Source organism: Equus przewalskii, chromosome 1 (assembly GCF_037783145.1).
Source record: "Equus przewalskii isolate Varuska chromosome 1, EquPr2, whole genome shotgun sequence".
Classification (NCBI taxonomy): Eukaryota; Metazoa; Chordata; class Mammalia; order Perissodactyla; family Equidae; genus Equus; species Equus przewalskii.
In genome coordinates, this window is record NC_091831.1 from 17328843 (window position 1) to 17348483 (window position 19641).

Here is a 19641-nt window from a genome sequence, read left to right on the forward strand (position 1 = left end):
ACTTAGTGAAGCTTCCTAAATAGAAGCAAAAAGTGAAACTCTACTTTGATAATGTTCACACAGTCGGTGAACTAGAGAGCCATGATCTTCTTTTTCCTTTGAAATGTTCTTTCAAAAACGAGTTTCCTCTTCTGAAGTGCAGTTTTATTTCGCATTCTATGGCTGGTTTTCCATCATTGCTAGGAGGTGAAGACAACAAGAGAGGGAGAGAAGCACAGAGTGGCCAACAGAAGCCAAGGCAATGAGGCGATGAGAATGTACATAAACTAGTCTCCTTTTGAGCTTCCCGAATAGAGATGCAGTTTCTATTCCAGCCCCTCAGGGGCTACCGTGTCTGTAGTGCTCTGATTTAGGGAGAACTGCCAGTGGAGTGCCTGTGATGCTGTAGACGCTCTGCTCCGTGCTTCCTTCCACCTTAAAATGCTGCTTCTAACCTTTCTGTCTATTTTATTTTCTTCATCAAGCATTCCCGTAGTACTCATTGTGAACCAGGCAATGTGTAACTGGTCTATAAATTTTAACTTATTTAATCCTCATAACCACCCTATAAGGTGATACTAAAACCATCCCCTTTTCACAGATGAAGAAACAAAGGGCCAGAGAGGTTAGGTAATTTCCCCAAATTACACAGACAGTGAGTGATGGAGCTGGGATACAAACCCAGGCTGTCTGGCCCCAGATGCCATGCTACGTCCCTGATATTTATTTTACAAGGTTAAGTATCAGTCTGATTTTCAGAGATGGAGGTGCTGGGCCTTGGAACGATGACCTGACTTGTCTGCAGATTTATCCAAGTGTCTGCCTTCAAGGACGGTGTGCTTTCTACAGGCCATAATTGCCTCCCTGTTGGAGCAAGGCTTGGTGAATGGGAACCATCAGGAAGTTATTCATAGAAACAAACTACTTCAATTAAGGATTATGGCCCCTGAATTAGTTAAAATTGTTGCAGCATCCAGTCTAATGCAATTTAAATTCAGTAAGCAATAAATGGGGCCAGCATGGTGGTGCAGCAGTTAAATGTGCACGTTTCGCTTCAGCAGCCCGGGTTCGCCAGTTTGGATCCCGGGTGCAGACATGGCACTGCTTGGCAAGCCATGCTGTGGCAGGTGTCCCACATATAAAGTAGAGGAAGTTGGGCACAGATGTTAGCTCAGGGTCAGTCTTCCTCAGCAAAAAGAGGAGGATTGGCAGCAGATGTTAGCTCAGGGCTAATCTTCCTCAAGGAAAAAAAAAATCAATAAACTTTATATAACGGAGATAATAGTAAAAGTTACCTCACAAGGTTGTGATGAACATTAACTAAACTGCTTTTACTAGTAATAAAAAAAAAAATCAACAGGCTATGTGTAGCTGATCCATGCTTTAAAAACAGAAATATATGTCCGGAAGACTCATGCTCTACCAGAAGGTTGCATACACTCCTCTAAAACTTAATTCCACTCTGTTCTTCATGTATTTGCCAGTAACTGAGGGACTGGATTCCCATAGGTTAAGGAGCCAGGGGAGGGCGAAGTCTGTGTGTGGCAAACTAGAGCATAGGGAAATCGGGTTTGGATCATTGTTTCCTACACAGCTCCTGTCTATTTCAGGCATCTGAGCAGGAGTGGGCTGCTGTCTACACTCACCCAGTCCGTTTCAAAGGCTGTATGACTCATGTCTGATTGTGTGTGGGTTTGGCGGATTGACTCGAGGAACACCCACACACAAATACATCCAAAGCCATCTTCCTCTCTCTCTTATCCCTCTCTGTGCAGCACTGTCATTATTCCAACTGCAACTGGAACTCCTACAGGTGTCAGGGCTCATGCGCTCCTTGGACTGAATTTAAAGCATTCCAGAGAGAGTCACGTGCATGTTTCCAAGGGGAGGAAGAATTTTTCCGTTATTTTACCTTTCTGTTTGGTGCAACAGCTTTTAATAGTTGCAAGATAATTTTTATTTTATCTTTATATTCTCTCTCAAGAAATCATTTACAGGTTGAGTGGGACTTGTCTGCTGAGGCACCTAACAATAGGGGGAGTGGGGATGATCTCATGCTGGGTCAGGTCCTGGCTCTGCCACTTAGTAGCAGTCTCTTGACCTCTCCATCCTCCATTTCCTTATCTGTAAAATGGGATAGTAATAGGTACCTACCTTGTAAGAGGAAGTGAGCACGTATGTAAGAGTGCTGTGTGCTTAGAAAACAATAACTTACTGTTCAGGCATTAATTTCTGGATTTTTGTGTAAGACAGTCTCTACTTTTTGTGACTCCAATTTTTTCACTCTTCTGTTCATGATAGCTGTCTTTCTCTGCTCATTTGATGTTTTCCACCAGTATAAAAACCAGTGAAGGTAGGAACACATCAACACATACATAGCCCACAGATTGCTGAAGTTTGACTCTTGGTGATGTGTTTTATGGTAGGTCTCCAAAAACCGATCTGCTCCTCCATCGTCAGACATTTTTTTTCTGTAAATGGGGTGGCAGAGGAGGCTTGGCAGGACACTGCTGAAGAGTATGGCTTCTGGACAGGTTGTTGGCTTGTTCTAATCCCAGTTCTACCACTTAGAGGCTGTGTGGCCTTGAGAACGCAATCTCTCTGTGCCTCTGTTTCTTTGCCTATAGAATGGGAAACAATAATAGTTCCTTTCTCAATTGGTTGTTCTTGGGATTAATATAAGGAAAGTCCTTAGAAGATTCATGACACCTAGTAAGTACGTATATATGTTAACCATTATTCTTTAAGGAAATCGTAAGACTAGAACTTAAGCTTAGAGATACTCAGAGAGGAAAGAAGGAAGAGGGGATAGCACGTGGGTAAGAACGTGGCCCTACTCTCAGAATGCCTGGGGTGAATCCTGGTTTTACCTCTTACAGTCACGCAGCCTTGGACGAGTTATTTGATGTCTCAGAACCTCAGTCCCCTCATCCTACTATTGGAAGATATCTACTTCTAAAGGTTGTTATGAGGATTAAATGAGATACTGCATAGAAGGGCAGTCTAAATGTGGGAAGGCACTTGTAAAGGCAGTGCCGGAGGAAACCCGGACAGAACCGATGCTGTGCTCCATGTCCTGGGAAGTGAAAGTGGAAAGACGGAGCGATGGGGACAGGTTTAGGGAGGCCTTGAGGAGCTTGGCAAAGAGCAGCTCCTCAGGTAGTCTCAAACCTCGAGGATGACCAGATGAAAACAATGTGCTAGAAAGATTAAGGCAGTAATGGCGGCAGTGGTATGCAAAAGCAGCAATTTGGCATCGGTGGTCAGGGCTGGGGAGATAACTGATTGTGGGTACAGGTGATGGCTGTGAGAAAAGATGAAGAAGGCAAATAAAAAGGACCATGTCAAAGAAAGATGTTGGATGTCATTCATTCACTCAGCAAACGTTTCTTTGAGCATCTCCTCTGTTCCAGGCACCAGCCAAATTCTTTTTTACACAGTTAGCGTAATATATTACTATGATACATTCGTCACAACCAAGAAACCAACATTGGTACGTAACCTATTGCACTTTAATTGTTTAGATTTGTGCCCGCCTCCACCACCAAGATAATGAACTCACTGAATATAAGGACCTGTTGTCCTTCTCTCTTATGCAAGGTCTAGCACATAACGCCCTGGATCAACATTCTGGAAATTGAGTCAAAGCCGTTTCTCTCTCTAAACCGGGCTAATAACAATCTTCTCTTTTTAAATGGGTTTAAGTATTTGTCGTAAAAGAGTACAAATATTACAGAAAAGTACAAAGAAGGAGATAAAAATCACCTGAAATCCCATCGCCAGGACATCCCCTCTATTAACATTCTGGTGCACATTCTTCTGCATATTGCTCTCAGTGCTGTAGATGTGTGTACAATTTTACATAAATTCTTCCCATGGCATTTTATTCACCTATCTTCTTGTCAAAAATCATTTTTTCTTTTGAGCATCACACAAAAGGCTGAAAGCCTTGAATTTGCTCAGATGCCTTGGGAGCAGGGCCAGCTCACATGTGTCCTAGCCAAAGATGTGCTTTGCATTTCTGACAGTTATTACCCATTACAGTCCTGCTGTTCTTTGTATGTTTATCTCTCTGACCAGACTATGGCTCCTTAATGGTAAGGACTGTATTTTTTTTTTTGTCCTTATGAATAGCACTTGCACACTGCAAGTGCATAAATGTTCACTTAGCGAGTGAATTGAAGCCATCCCAGGAGAGCCTTCTGAGGAAGTCACTTTCAGCTCGCAGGTCCGGAATGTTGAGTTCTGACTGCTACTTCAATGAAGATGACTTTTGTGGTTTTGTAAAATTACATAGATACAGCTTGCATGCATGGGAAGCAAGGAGTATTGGCCATTTAAACTTTTATTTTCTCATCGTATTTACAGGCTTTTTCCCTTATTTAATGCAAGGGGAAGTGGTTATTGCTTCGGAAAAATTTGTTGGCGACAGAGTCACAAGGTTTTTTTTTTTTTTAAAAAGTAGAAATATCAGGGAATGTATTTCCCCAGCTTTGGGTGGGAGGTTGGAGGGAGGCCTCACCTCTCTGGGCGTTTTGGATGTCAGCCTCAGGCCTGGAGGGGCAGGGGTCTCACCTGGCTTGGCAGTTCCAGTATTGCTCTACTGGCTATGGAGTGGGGTGTTGAGACAGTTTAGGATTTACATGTTTGCCAGAGGTTCGTTACAGAGAAACAAGGTATGTTGTGCGAAGGAACATTAACATTCAGATTTTTCAGACAGAAATCTATAACAATTATGAGTCAGACATAAAGATCCCAGAGTGACACGTCTTTTCACTTAACCAGAGCCTTGATTATCTCAGTTGCAAGAAAAGTTCCTGCTTTATAAGGAATGGGTGCAACTAAATGGCAAAAAGTGGAAGTGGGCACAAAAAGTCTTTTCAGTCAATGGAAAGTTAACAGCATTTTGTTATTTGCTATTTTTGTTTCCCTAGATATGCCTCTTATGTAATAAGACCCACACCTTCTAACAACTTATCAATAAAACTATAATTTTAATGATTGCAACAGCAGTCATTCCGCCAGTTTAATTTTAATTTTTCAGTAGCGGTAAAGATTTAGCTGTTCAAAGGACTGCTGGGTATACCTATAACTGTATATTCCTATATTCTCCAGAAAGATATTAAGACATTGCTATTAGTACTGGTCTCTAGCAGGGAGGGAGGGAGTGGCTGGGAGCCAGGAAGGAAGGAAATTATTTGTACTATATGAAAATAAATTTTTTAACCATGTGTGTGTATTACCTATTTATAACTCAAGTACATAAAAAATAAAATAATGTTAATTTTATGAAATAAAATAAAAGGCCCGTTCCAGACAAATCTCACTACAGTTTGCCCTTGCTGTGACCTTCAGCCGTGTGTGTGTGTGTGTGTGTGTGTGTGTGTGTGTGTGTGTGTGCATTAAGTGACTGGTCACATGATGAAAGTACTGAAACTGACATTCTCCCCCCTCTTTTCTCCTTCCTGTCTTTGGAGTAAATGAGCTGGAGTTTGCTAATGAGAAGTGAACCTGAGAAACTGACGTAAAACCCAAGTATGATTTCCTCTTGGGCAAGGACCCATGTATGCTGGGCAACCACAGCCAGTTAAAGATTTATGAGAAAACTCTTCACCAGTTAAAGTTTACACTTGAACTAGGGAAATCAGTGCAGGAACAAACCTTCTTGGTACTTTTTTTCATTGAGGTGAAATTCACATAACAAAAATTAACCATTTTAAAGTGAACATTTTAGAGCATTCACAATGTCGTCTAACCACCCCCTTTATCTAGTTCCAAAACGTCTTCATCAGCCCCGAAGAAAATCCCATTAAGCTGCTCCTCCCTGTTCCCTCCTCCTCTCAGCCCCTAGCAACCAGCAATCCACTTTCGTTTCTGTGCATTTACCCATTCTGGATATTTCGTACAAATGGAATCTTACATATGTGGCCTTTGGTTTCTGTCTTCTTCCATTTAGCATAATGTTTTCAAAATTCATCTAAGTTGTAGCATTTATCAGTACCTCATTTCTTTTTTGTGGCTGAGTAATATTCCACCATGGAGAGACCACATTTGTTTCTTCATTCTCCTGTTAATTAGACATGTAGGTCCTTCCCACCTTTTTGGTATTGTGAATAGTGCTGCTGTGAATGTGCCTGTGCAAGCATTTGTTTGAGTCCCTGTTTGTGATTCATTTGGGTCTTGGCACAGCTTTCAGAGGGGTAGGCTAGGGACCATCACAAATCTTTAAAGCAGTGGCTACCACCCCCCAGAAACGGTTGGCCTGGTGTCCTCTGGTGTCCACAGTGTGGCTGTGGAGTGGGCACCACTGAATGCCCCCCGGTGATTGCGGGTAGCAGCCTTCTCCTGGGGCTTCTGTCTTGCTTCCTCCCTTATTTGCTCACTCTCCCACTCTTCCTTCCTCTTTTTCACCCCTTTTCCTCCTCCACTGCTGGCCATAGAGGACTACTTGGCCATTGCTCAGCCTGCTGGTAGAAGTCTGACCCCCAATTTTCCAAACCCTGTCCTGAAAAGGGTATCAACAGTGCTGAGGACTCAGGCTTTGAGCTTCTGACATATTAGTTCTGTCTTCTTGCGGAAAAATACGTAACAATTGCCCTTTTGAGGAGTGGCTCAGGGATCAAATAATGTTTACGAGGCTTGTGTGGATTATACCTTGTAGGCAGAAAGGAGAACTGCTCCGAACCCACTGAGAAGTACTGGTGAGAGGTCACTTGTCCTGTCCTAGGGGAGGCCCCATGACAAGAACGCCCTGTCCACTGGAGCTATGGCCTGAACTTTTCACCTAGACAGATTGGAAATCAGTATCCTTGAGGCTGCCATGTGACTGTAGCCTTTTCTGAGAGCATCCCATGATTGGGTCACAGCTTCCCATCTTCCTGTTGCTGTCCTCATGGCATTTTCAGTCAAAAGAGAATCCTACTTTTAATCTGGGGTCAATCCCTGTGATGTTTGCATCATCAGAAATGATGCTGAGCAACCACCTGGGACAAACGCAGACTGACAGTTCAGGGGGAGGGCCTGCAAAGCAGTGATCCTCTGGGTCTGTCCTCCACCAGCTGGGCTTTGGAAATTGTTATCTGGGAATTTTGAAGTTGTGACTGTACTTATTAGGATGTTGGCTTATTCCTTACATTTAGTCCTTCCTTTTACTTATAGTTCTGAAAACATGTGTGTGAACACACACACACACGCACACACACACACACACACACTCACACACAGAGTTCTCTTTGATACAACCTTAAACCTAAAAATTGGAGCAGGTGAAAAAAATAGTATTAATGTTTTATGCTAATTTTTTTTTTTTCTCCTCGAAGAATCTCCATTACTTCCCTAGGAAATCCAGGCGTGGTGTTCTTTTTATTTGTTGCTCAGGGAAATGAAAGAGTGGCTGTTGAAGAGATTCCTTTCACAAGGCAGTGGACGCTTTCTTTAAGCAGATGTTAAAGTTGTCAGCTCCTAACCACTTTTCCACGTCCTTTCCAAAGTACATGTTCTGCTCCATAAATGTATACTCTCACATATCTGGCATTCTTACTGGGTAGAAGGCAGCCATGTCATTCACCCTGTTCCAGGCGGGTCATGAGAAATGCAGCCTCTATAGGCCCATCAGTTATTGAGTGCTGTCCTGAGCACTGTGGTGTATTTGTGGGCCATTCAAAGCCATCCTCCGAAGGTAATTAGTGGATTTTCTCAGACTTTCAATTCTAATGAGTTCTTGATTCTAATGAGGTTTGGGGGTGAGAGTCTGAGTTGGTACCAAGTCTGTAACAGACTATCTTCTGTTTCTTTGATGCTTGCCATCATGCCTAGCAGCATTAGCCGTGGGATTCCTGCTTAATAAATTCATAATCAATTAATGGAGAGGAAAGGCAAACAATCTGGCTCCTTTTAATTTCCAGTTCAGATCCTAGTCATGAATATGGGGAAAAGCACACCAAATACTAGTTAAAGGAGAAAGCTGCTCCTTCTTCTTCTCCTTTTTTTTTTTTTTTGGTGAGGAAGATTGGCTCTGAGAGACCATCTGTTGCCAATCTTCCTCTCTTTTTTTTCCCTCCCCAAAGCTCCAGGACATAATTGTATATCCTAGTTGTAAGTCCTTCTAGTTGTTTTATGTGGGATGCCGCTACAGCATGGCTTGATAAGCAGTGTGTAGGTCCACGCCCAGGATCCAAACCAGCAAATCCCAGGCTGCCAAAGAAGAGTGCAAGAACTTAACCACTGTGCCACCAGGCTGGCCCTGGAGAAAGCTTCTTGACCTTGGGAATCCATAATACTCCTAAGAGAATTCTGTGAGCACTGGTTTAGGGATTAGAATTGGAAGTTTCAAATGTGTAAATGGTCTATATTTATGAAACTTATGACCAAAGTAACTGAAATCCTATAAGTATATAGGATATGCTCTTTAAAAGGAGGAAAGATAGGATTTATTGCCAAATACTGGATTATAGAGGACTTGGAAAATGGCTGCTGCCAGGCCTGCCTTCAGTTTTGCTGATGAAGCTGATGATGCTAATCTGTTGCTATTATGGCCCATAAAAACTTTGTTGTGTGGTATTGTTTTCCAAAGACAACAAGATCCTTCACTTAAAATAGCAGGTCAGAGTCTGCTCTGGCTTATGATGTTCCTTTCCATTGTGGCCATCAAGACAGCAAAGGGAGGAACTGACCTAAGCAGGGATGTGAGCGGTTATGGAAAGTCTGGTTCAAGGTTACATATTCAGGCAGCACAGAAACCTTTTAAAATAATTCAGGGTCATTTTTAGTGAATTTGAGATATAAACTATTCGTAGCATTGAGACCCTTTTTACAGAGTGGCAAACACATTGCACTTACATGAACATTCTGACCCTCCACCCCCAGCCAATATTTGTCTTGTGACATCATAGTGCTTTTTTTGGCTAATGGCGGCAGAGAATTTCAGAAGTTAAAAAGCACTTTTAAAGACTAATTCTTGAAAAGTGCTTTGCCTAACACTTTTGCAGTTTTACTTTCTGTTTTACCCTCTACCTGTCCTTCTTGTGGTGACCCCATACCCATGGTATTTGACATGAAATGCAAAAAGGAAGATTGTGGACTCATTTCAGTGACTTGGTTTAAGGTTTTTAGAAAGTGGACTATGGGAGCAGCCCCCATGGCATAGTGGTTAAGTTTGGTGTGCTGCACTTTGGCAGCCCGGGTTTGTGAGTTCAGATTCTGGGCATGGACCTACAATACTCTTCAGCCATGCTGTGTGGCGACCCATATATAAAGTGGAGGAAGATTGGCATAGATGTTAGCTCAGGGCTAATCTTCCTCAGCAAAAAAAAGGATTGTGGCCAGTCACCGTTTATCAACTTATAGATGTCCAGTTTAGAACCTGACAACCTGACAACATTTAAGAGCCCAGATGAAGATGAAAGTCAACATGCAGCAATATCCACTTGCTGGATGGACATTCATATCACTACTAAATGATGTGGACATTTTGGTCAAGGGAAGGTTTTCAAATACCCAAATCCTTTATACCTTAAAGATGTTAAAACTGTAGGCCAACTCTTATTAAAAAAAATAATAATATCAAGAAAGTCTAGATTTTTTAATAATCCATGGGTTATAAATTCAAGGGTTTACAAAAAAGGCCAGGCAGGTAACAGGTGCATGCAGTCAGTTCAAGCATGACGATGAGTGGCAATTGGCATTTAGACCCTATGGAGGGAAGGGAACCCTAGCAGACTAGAAATATCTGTCCCATGTGAAGTGGGCAGCCACTACATGCTTCCAGTTAGTCTCATGAGGGAATCCATATGTCAGAGGCTGATCTGACACATGTTGAAAGCTTGTGTTCAAAGCAGCTTAACTTTACAATCTGACCCATGTTCTGGCTACTCTTTTCTATGTCCCTTCTTTTTCTCTCTTTTGGACAGAAAAACTCTCCTCTAGCATTCAACCTTCACCATTTTATCACACAAGATAATGGGAAATCCATGCCCTGTAGGAACAGTTAAGTGACAAGATACAATGTCATTCAATTCAGGACTCAAGTTAGCCAAACTGGAACTTAAATTTGGTTTTTGTTTTCCTTGAAGTTCCTTAGATTGAGTCCTGGCCAGGCATAAAGTGCCTCAAGTTAACAGTCTATTAAAAGGACATCACTTGAATATTTTATAGGGTTTCCAAAGTCCTATTCCACTTTCTATTAATGACAACTTAAATCTGAAATGATTTTGTTTCTATTTATTTTTTATCCATGTGTATAGCCATGGACTTATGTGCTAATCTTTGTTGATGACAAATATAGTTTCTTTTTTATTATTATTCTTAAAAAAGAATTCCAGAGAAAGCTTGAATTTTCTGGAACTTACATGGGCAACAGTTTCAATACTAAAAGTTGATTTTTTTTATTCCTAATTTTTAAAATTTTACAGTAAAGAAGGAAATACTCTGAACAGACTCCAAATCCCTTTGGATATTTTATAACATCTTGGTATCTCAGCAAGCATCAATTAAATGAGTAAAGGCCCTCTCTGGTCCCTTTTGCGATTTACATTATGTTCCCAATAATTCTCTACTTACACAATCTTTACCCTCAAGTGAACACCTCGTGCTCCAGTTCCATCATGGCTGTTTTAGCCAACTGACAGCGGAAGAGGCAATAACCAGGAAAACAAACCCATGATTGAAGATTTAAACCCAGAGAAGCACTATAAGCCATAAAGGCCTGAGTCATGCGTTTGGAAACAGAAGATCCCCACTCTGCAGTTAGTCAGACACTGTTCAGCTGTGTGGCCTTGTGTAAAACCCAGGTCCACCCTGAGCCTCAGCTTCCTGTCTGTAAAATGAAGCATTTACGTCAAATGGTCTGCAAGGTCCCTCTGACTCTCAAACATTCTGTGATCTGTAGAATGTCGATAACCACCGTGCTTCCAGGTGAGCGGGATCCCTAAGAGTGGACTGAGTCAATAGAAGTACAAGACCTTTCAAAAGTTAAAAGTTGAGGGGCCAGCCCGGTGGTGTAGTGGTTGAATTCAAGCACTCTGCTTTGGCGGCCCAGGGTTCACAGGTTCAGATCCCGGACGTGGACCTACACTCCGTTTATCAAGCCACGCTGTGGCGGTGTCCCCCATACAAAATAGAGGAAGACTGGCACAGATGTTAGCTCAGGGACAATCTTCCTCAGGCAAAAAGAGGAAGATTGGCAACAGATATTAGCTCAGTGACCATCTTCCTCACCAAAAACAAAGTTAAAAGTTGAATGATAACAATGATAATAATATGATGATGATGATGGAACCAGAGAAAGCAAAATGCCTTCCCTGGAGGCTGACAGTGGGTCATGTGTATTTGTTAAGAGGAAGATGAAATGTAGGTTTTGTAGATTATTGCAGCTGTGAGAACAGACACGGAGTGTTTACTGTGTGCTCTATGCTCTGCTCAGTGATAGTGCATATTCTCTTCAATCCTCACAACAGCCGGGAAGGTGGGTATTGTTAACCTACCCATTTTACAGATGAGGAAACTGGAGCCCAGTGGTTGCCTAGTTTGCCCAAAGTCCCTTGCTTCAGGGTCAGAGCTGGAATTTGACTCTAGATCTCTTTGCATCCAAAGTTGCTAATGCTGTGAGTCGTACAATTAGCGTGCAGAATGGGCCAAAATACATGTGGGACAAAACACTGAAAAGTCTTGTGTTTTCCCGTGGCTACTTTTATTATCCTCTGTCAGCATTCTCTCTCCCACCCTTAATAATATCTTAGGCAGATCCTGTAACTTTCTGGTCACTTTCAGCTCTTAAAAGTCCAGGCCAGTTGAAAATGTTATTTTCACATCCATTTCAGAGCTGCACTGCTTCGCATTCAGGCTCAACCCAAGTTGGAGACCTGCAACGAGGAAGGGGGCACAGCCTCTTCTTCTACTCCTTCTGTACCTCCATCCCATCCTGCTTGTGGCTCCTTTGGAGTCCGGGCAGCGGGGGGTGGGGGGGGGGGTGTGGGGGGGTGGGGGGGTGGGGGGAGATTAGAGGTAGAGCAGGAAAGGTGTTCTAACTCTGGCATTATCACAGTTCCTTTCAGCTAACACTGGTTGGAGACATGGTTTTTTTAATGGGGCCTATTATGAGTTCCTTGACAAAAGTGTACATTTTCTGGCCAACCTGTTACAACAAACCCCATTCCTCCATTGCAGCCTCAGGTCCTGCTCACTCATGGCCTCCCACAGCCTCTTATTAGTGCAGTCCCCCACCCTCGGCAGGCAGCCTTCTCAGGTGGGTTCATTCATGCTGCTTGAGCCTGGGTACCATCCACAGGACACAAGTGCATCCCCCGGGAGCCAGACAGTGGAGGTGCACACCTCTTCCTCTTCTGTCTTCTCCTTAGCCTGCCATCAGGAGGGGCTCCAGCCAGCTTCCAAATTCAGCAGGCTGCACACTTTTTGTTTATGAACGCTTCCAAGCTCCAGGACACTCCAGTCAGTTTGTCCCAAGAACTCTAACAACAAGCTTCTCTTGGATCCCTTGACAGCACCAGGGCCTGAGCATCCCCACTCAGTAAACATCTAGGTAGACAATGGGAGGCTGGTCTTCCCTTCTCGAAGAGTCTTCTCACAGCAGAGGGGAGGGAACACCACACTCCAGCTGTGTGGGCAACTCCCCTGCTGACTCTCCTCTATGCCTTTTCGAACTTCGGGTTCCAGAGATAGGCAGGCAGTAGGGGCTGACACTCAGCAGGTAGATCTTGGGTGAGTCCAGCAAGGATATTCCTAGCACCCTTCTTTGAAAGATGTAATGTTTATCCCCATCATTTTCAGCTCTAAGACCGTAGCCAAAAATTCCAAGACACTAGAAAAAGTCTAATTCCGTATTCGGGAAGCTTTGATCCTAGATGGGTAGCTACTCTGAATGGCACTTTCCACCTTCAGCAGTGGTTCTAGGCATGACTGGAGTGTGCAGGCCTGGGAAGCTGGGGATGCATGGGCTTTCGGTTACTGAGTGGTTGCCTTTTCTATAGCTCCATGTCCTCAGCCTTCTTTTCCAGAGAGGCATCTTCACTCAGTAAGACACCTTTTGGGCCCTTACTCTTCCCAAATGGGAAATTCTAGGAAGGCAGAAACAGTTTTCAAGGAGCACCTAGGCATCCAGGCTAACAGGATCTTAAGTACTACCCAAGTGATGACACCTTTCTTAGCTTGGAAACAGTGGTTTCCTTCCTGAGAGACATTTCTCATCTTCTTCAACTTAAATACTTTTGAAGCCCAGGTATCCATGGCCCTATGCTAAAAAAAAAAAAAAAAAAAAAAAAAATTTAGATACATTAAACGAGAGAAGCAGGATCCCTATTTTCAAGGATATCTGTTGCCTTTGATCGAAATGAAATAAATATGGAACCAGGTGTGTACTTGGATGTGGGTTTCACTTGCACACGAGTAACCAAATCTCTGCTTTTCTCCTGGCTCCCAATGCCAAGAATGACAGGCTTGGGGGTGAAGTTTTTATTGTTGCCATTGTCGTCTTTTTTCACCTTTGGTCATTATTTGTCCATGATAGAACACTTATCAGTCGCTAGAGGGTTTGATTCCCTTAATGCTGCTCCATATTCACCTATTTCTGACTTTGACAATAATTCCAGTGCCAATCACCAGCTTTCTATATTTGTCAGCAGCTGCTTCAGTGATGTGGAAACAATTTTCTCAACAGCTGAAAAACATGAAGATAGAGAGTAGGACATTTCGTTCTTTATAAAAGAGCTTAAGTGGAATGAGCATGGGAGGCGAGAACAATCCAGCATGAGCCTTTCTGTCTCTTCATCTTTTCCACTTTCCCCAGCATGACGTCAGGCTTAAGTGGAGAATATGGCTTTGTCCAGAGAAGAGTGAATGGGTAGCCTCTGTGGAATATACTGGAATACTTTGCATCATGGGCTGGTGTTTTACTTTCTAGGAGGCAGTCTTTGTTGATTTGCTTGATTTATGTCAAGATTTAGGATGAAGGAATGACCATGAAGAATAAATAGTATCCTGTCTATATAGCCTTCACATGGTGCCTAGTTCATCGAAAGCCCTCAACGTAGAATGATCAGAGAAGTCATTATTGCTCTCAAATTGTGTCTCAGCTTCTTTCAAGGGGTTTTCACATTGAGTGTCCAACGCGTACCAAGCACTTCGTAATGCAGAATCTCTCTTCACCTTCACAGCAATCTAGGAAGTAGGTATTATTGTCAGCATTTCATAGATGAAGAAAGATGGTTCGGAGAGAGTTAACTTGCCCAAGTCTTGCTAATCCCAAAGCCTGTGCTCTTATGGTTCCCCCATCTTCCGTCTCCCTAGATCTCACTTCTGGGCAGGGAGAGACCCCGTCTGGCTCTGCCAACCTCCCTGAGCCCAGCTGTCTCCAGTTGTAGAACTGAAAAGCCATTCCTAAAGTTTATTTTCTGCTTTAAAAATTCTATCGCCCAGATCTATTATTTTAAATCTTTACTGCCACCTACTGGGCATGATGTAATCTGAAGAATGAAGAAAAAATTCAGTTCATCTTGGATTAAAACTGTCAATTTATCTCAAGACCATGCTGTGCTCCTAACCTTTAAAATTTGTATTTATAAGCAAATATTATACCCCTTCACTTTTATCTTTATAGTAAACTACCAGATGTGAGATTTCCTTTATAAGATTTTTGGTGAGATGCTGGGATACATATAAACCCAACTTTTAAAAGAATATGTGATGCTTTGTGATCATATAATACACACTCGGCTTATAATGGGCTATACTTTGACAAATTCTAATCTTCAGTATTCATAACTTATATAGCAGATATATTTTTAACTTTGTAAATATTTGCTCAATTTTTTTTACATTCTCATGGTAAAAAAAAAAACTCAACACAGAGGATATGAAAAAAAGTAGAGTCCTTCTGCACAGAAGGAAGTGTATTACGAGCTTATGTTTTTTTTCCAAGAAATGTTCTATTTATGTACAAGCATGTCTGCGAACACACGTATACCCTATTCTTTACTATTTTTCTGTGAATGAATTTATGCTGTGTGTAGTGTTCTACAGCTTGCTGTTTTTTTTTTTTACTTAATCTATTTTGGACATCTTTCCATGTCAGCATGCAGATTTGCTTTATTTTTAACAGCACATAGTATTCCATTATTGACTATACTGTAATTAATTTAATTAGTCCTTCATTAATGTCCATAGAAGCTATTTTCAGTTTTGTTGTTACAAAAATGCTGCGGGGAATGAGTATATATTTTTCAGGGAATACATGTGTGCACGTGCGCGCGCACACACACACACACACTGTTTTGCAAATTTATTTCTAGAATAAAATCTTAGACATGAAATTGCTGGATCTAAAGCTATGTTAATAATGCCCACTGACCAAAGATCAGCAGAAGCACACCTATAGTCAAAAAAAGCCGAGTTCACTTAAACTGCAGCAAGGGAGAAAGCCAGAGGAGTAGTGAGCCATCTCGGGATGGCATTTGGAGGAAGTTTTACAGGGTGTGAGCTTGTGCTGGATAGTTTTAGGGAGGATTCAGGGGAATGGGAGCAGTTCTGGGTTGGGTGTTGTCAGGAAGCAGGAGTCAGTCAGTGACTGCCTGTCTCACTCAGTTTTTCCAGGATGAGAGAGGGTTCACGTTGGGCTAGAAGTGTCATTAGTAAGGACCAGCCGTCGTGGATGTGCTCAGAAGAGGGGGTGTTGAATCATTTTATGTACCGAATGGCCACAGAGTGGCCTTGTCTGGACATAGCTTTATCCCATGAGTGTTTTTCGTGATCAGTTGCGGAAATCATGGCCAACCTGCCACCTGCTTTCTTTTACTTTCTCAGGTACATTGATCTTAAATGTTTGTAGATGTTTATGTTTCTTTCCAAAAAGGTTGCACCAACTTACATTCTTCTGGGTTTTTTTAAATACTCAACTTCCCTAACAATGAGGTACTTAATAATCAGAATAATAATGGCAATTATAATAATAACAGATGTTTATGGAGCCACTTCCTATGTGCCAAGCACCGTGCTAAATCTGTGATTTTTATTGAATCCTGGTTCCCATATGAGGAAACCGAGGCTGAGAAAGAGGAGAGGTAGCCTGGGCCACGTGGCTGGCCAATGAAGTGTGGAGCTGGGGCTCAGAACTGGGCCATCTCATTCCAGGGCCCACGCTTTTCACAGGAAGAAACCCTTTCTCCTTTATCTGCTTCACAGGAGGCTGCCAAGGAGAATTTAAAGCTAAGGAATTAGGAGCCATTTAATTGATGATCACAAATCTTCGAAAGTCTGGTTTAGGTTGATAAGGAAGGAGAGTCCTGTTTACAAAAATGAGATTTATGGGCAGCATTCCAGAAATCACATATATAGTGTGATATGTGGCCTCCAGCAGGAGGTGCTTAGCTGCTCACATGTGCCCTCAATTAATAAAGGCCTATGAGCAGGTTCTTAAAATCACAGCCAAGACACTATAATTAAATATTCTCTGGGCCAGCTGGAGCTCAGAGGGTATTTAAATAAACCCCAAGGAAATAAACAGATGAAGAACATCCATCCCCTTGGATCTACCGAGGTTCGTGAAGTTTCCGTGCTGTGTGAGAATGGGGTCTGTGAGACAACCGGGAAAAATTTTGTAAAGGGAAAGAAAACGGAATGAAATGGTGCTTAAGTAAATATTTATTGAGCTTGTGATGGTTTTACTCTGGGGTTCAGAGCCGGCCTGCATGACTGGATTTAGCAAAACAAACATGTAGTAACTGCTGGCTGCTGCTCTTTTCCAGATTGTGCTGGCTGCGGAAGAGATATCAAGAACGGGCAGGCGCTGCTGGCGCTGGAGAAGCAGTGGCACTTGGGGTGCTTTAAATGCAAGTCCTGCGGGAAGGTCCTCACCGGGGAGTACATCAGCAAGTAAGAGGGGCCAGGGCTGCGCGGATCCTTCACGCAGGGATGGGGCCTGTGGCTGCCTGTACTGTAGGCCCTGCTCTGGGGGACCCCTCCCCCTCCCGTCAGATGTAAGGAAAGACATTCACAGCCCGCAATCCATATTAACTTCTACTATAAAACTTTAGTTTTTGTAAACTTTTTGAAAAGAATTTTATTCTTCTGTTGCCCTAGTTTGCCTACTATAAATTTAACAAAATGTTGATCGTCGTCTACTTGAACTATTAATGAAAGTGACATAATGTTATACTGTAGGTTGTAACTAATTAAGCATTTAATAGTTTTACTTCTGCTAATTTTCTTTTTCCTATTTGGAACTAGTGACCCTTTGTCTTCCTTCCAGGTCTTGAACATATTTGTAGACCCCTCCCCAAAAAAACACACAGGGTCTAGGCCCTGAGCCCAATAAGACCAATGCACAAAACAACGGCTAGGGAATGGGTTGGTGTTAGAGTCAGATGCTTGTGGGGATAAAAGTTAGAGTAAGTGAAGTATTTTTTTTTTTAATGTAGCCTGGAGAAACTAGTTACAGTGGTTACCTTTTGAGTTAAGGAGGAAAGAATGAGCACGGGTGGGGGGGCATCTAGTGGCAATGAGGGAAAATTGTCTGTGATACTTTTTTCTTTTTTTTTGGTGAGGAAGATTTGCCCTGAGCTAACATCTATTGCCAATCTTCTTCTTTTTGCTTGAGGAAGATTGTCACTGAGCTAACATCGGTGCCAGTCTTCCTCTATTTTATATGTGATGCTGCCACAGCATGGCTTGATGGGTGGTGCTAGGTCTGCACCCAGGATCTGAACCTGCGAACCCCAGGCTGCCAAAGCAGAGGGCACGAACTTAACCACTAGACCACCAGGCCAGCCCCTGCAATACATTTTTCTATGCTTTAGAAAATGTTCTCAGGACATCCCGGTGGTGTAGCAGTTAAGTTTGCATGCTCCGCTTTGGCAGCCCAGGGTTCACCTCTTCAGATCCCAGGCTCAGACCTACACACTGCCTGTCAAGCCATGCTGTGGTGGCATCCCACACAAAATAGAGGAAGATTGGCACAGATGTTAGCTCAGCAACAATATTCCTCAAAAAAATAAATAAATAAAATAAAAAGTGTCCTCCAACCAGGTGAATACATTGCCTACTCAAAAAAATTAAACAAATTTAATTTAAGAATATAGTGAAACAAAGGAAAAAAGCAGCTTGGGCCCCAGCCCCTAGAAATCCAATTCTGTAGGTCTGGGGTGATGCTGAAACACCTGTGTTAGAAAGGGAGCACTCACAGGTGGTTCTGACGCACAGCCAAAGTAACATGAGAAAAACGCCCAGCTTTTGACTAACACGGAAGGCTGCACAGTGGTCAGTAATGGGCGTCTAGAGTGGTGCTCTGCCACCTGTCCAGCAACAACACACGTAGGAGGTGGTATTTTTCCTGTGCTCTGAGGTAGATGAAGGAAGGGCGGGAGCTGGATGAGAAGGCCCTGGGCCCCTCAGGCCTCCCAAGGGCTGAGGAGACGGTGTCCTGGGCTTGAGGAGGCAGTGGGGGGAAGGTGGTGGTGGGGCCTCCTCAGAGGAAGACGGACACCCAAGAGCGCATCTGACGCCCACATGGCTGGTAGTGAACAGGAGTGATGCTGGGTTGTGCTAGTTAGGTCTGAGACATGTGTGGACTCAGCAGTGGGCATCGTGTGGTGATTCGGCTGTCACCTCTGTGTGACCCGGAGAACCACGGCGCTCCCCGGATCGCTTGGTTTCATGGGTTTTGATCATGTCTGAGTGGATCTCCAGGCACGTGAATGCCAAGGATCAGAGAAGCACGTTCCATGACCGTTCTGTGGGAAAGGGCTCCCAGAAATGTGGTTTGGGGTCTTCCCCACCCCTCGGCCTCCTCTCAGGAGCTGACCCCTCTTCTGTCCTGCAGGGACGGCGCTCCGTATTGCGAGAAGGACTACCAGGGGCTCTTTGGGGTGAGATGTGAAGCCTGTCACCAGTTTATCACAGGGAAGGTGCTGGAGGTAAGTGACAGACGGGCTCCCCTCAAAGCCAGTCATTTCCTCAGAGGCCCTCATAAACACACAGCCTCGTCTTCCATTTATTTCCTCACAGAGAGAGAAAAGAAAGTCGTTGCAGATGACTGATCTCTTAGAGAATGAATGTGTTGTACTGTCTTCACAGGCAGTTTCTACTAAATGTTCATGCGGAAATTGGCATGATGGAGAATTTGAAGGAAAAAAATGATACAGGCTCTATTAGGAATTATGTAGAAGGGAGGGTTATATTAGACTGTTCTCATTTTTAGAAGTTAGAAAAAGAGGAAATGAAGAGCATGTTAGAGCCACAGGTATATGTGTGTACGTGTGTCTATGCACACGTGTATGTGTGCCTGCACGTGGATGTGTCCATGTACGTATGTGTCCATGTACACTTGTGTGTGGGAGTGTACGTGTGTGCACGCGTGCGGGTACACATGGGAGTGTACGTGTAGGTGTGTGTGCTCTTGCGTCACGTGAGTACCTGTGGGAGTGTACAGACTCAGGGAGCAGAGGCTCAGAATTGAAGCTGAGAAAAGAAACGGTGTGTTGGGGCCGGCCCGGTGGCGCAGCGGTTAAGTTCGCACGTTCCGCTTCTCGGTGGCCCAGGGTTCGCTGGTTCGGATCCCGGGTGCGGACATGGCACTGCTTGGCAGCCATGCTGTGGTAGGCGTCCCACGTATAAACTAGAGGAAGATGGGCACGGATGTTAGCTCAGAGTCAGGCTTCC

The 19641-nt window shown here is 43.4% G+C and overlaps 1 protein-coding gene across 10 annotated transcripts in view; it reads left to right on the plus strand.

The window, feature by feature from the left end:
* ABLIM1 (actin binding LIM protein 1) overlaps positions 1 to 19641 on the plus strand; it is a 291309-nt gene that overhangs the window by 180772 nt on the left and 90896 nt on the right. For all 10 annotated transcript variants that reach the window (XR_011543542.1, XR_011543545.1, XR_011543541.1 and 7 more), the window contains 2 exons: positions 16731 to 16857; positions 18803 to 18896. Coding sequence is in view for 3 of the 10 variants with exons in the window: in XM_070632138.1 (XP_070488239.1) it covers positions 16731 to 16857; positions 18803 to 18896 (221 nt within the window). In the remaining 7 variants the exon portion in view is untranslated. The remainder of the gene's footprint in view (positions 1 to 16730; positions 16858 to 18802; positions 18897 to 19641) is intronic.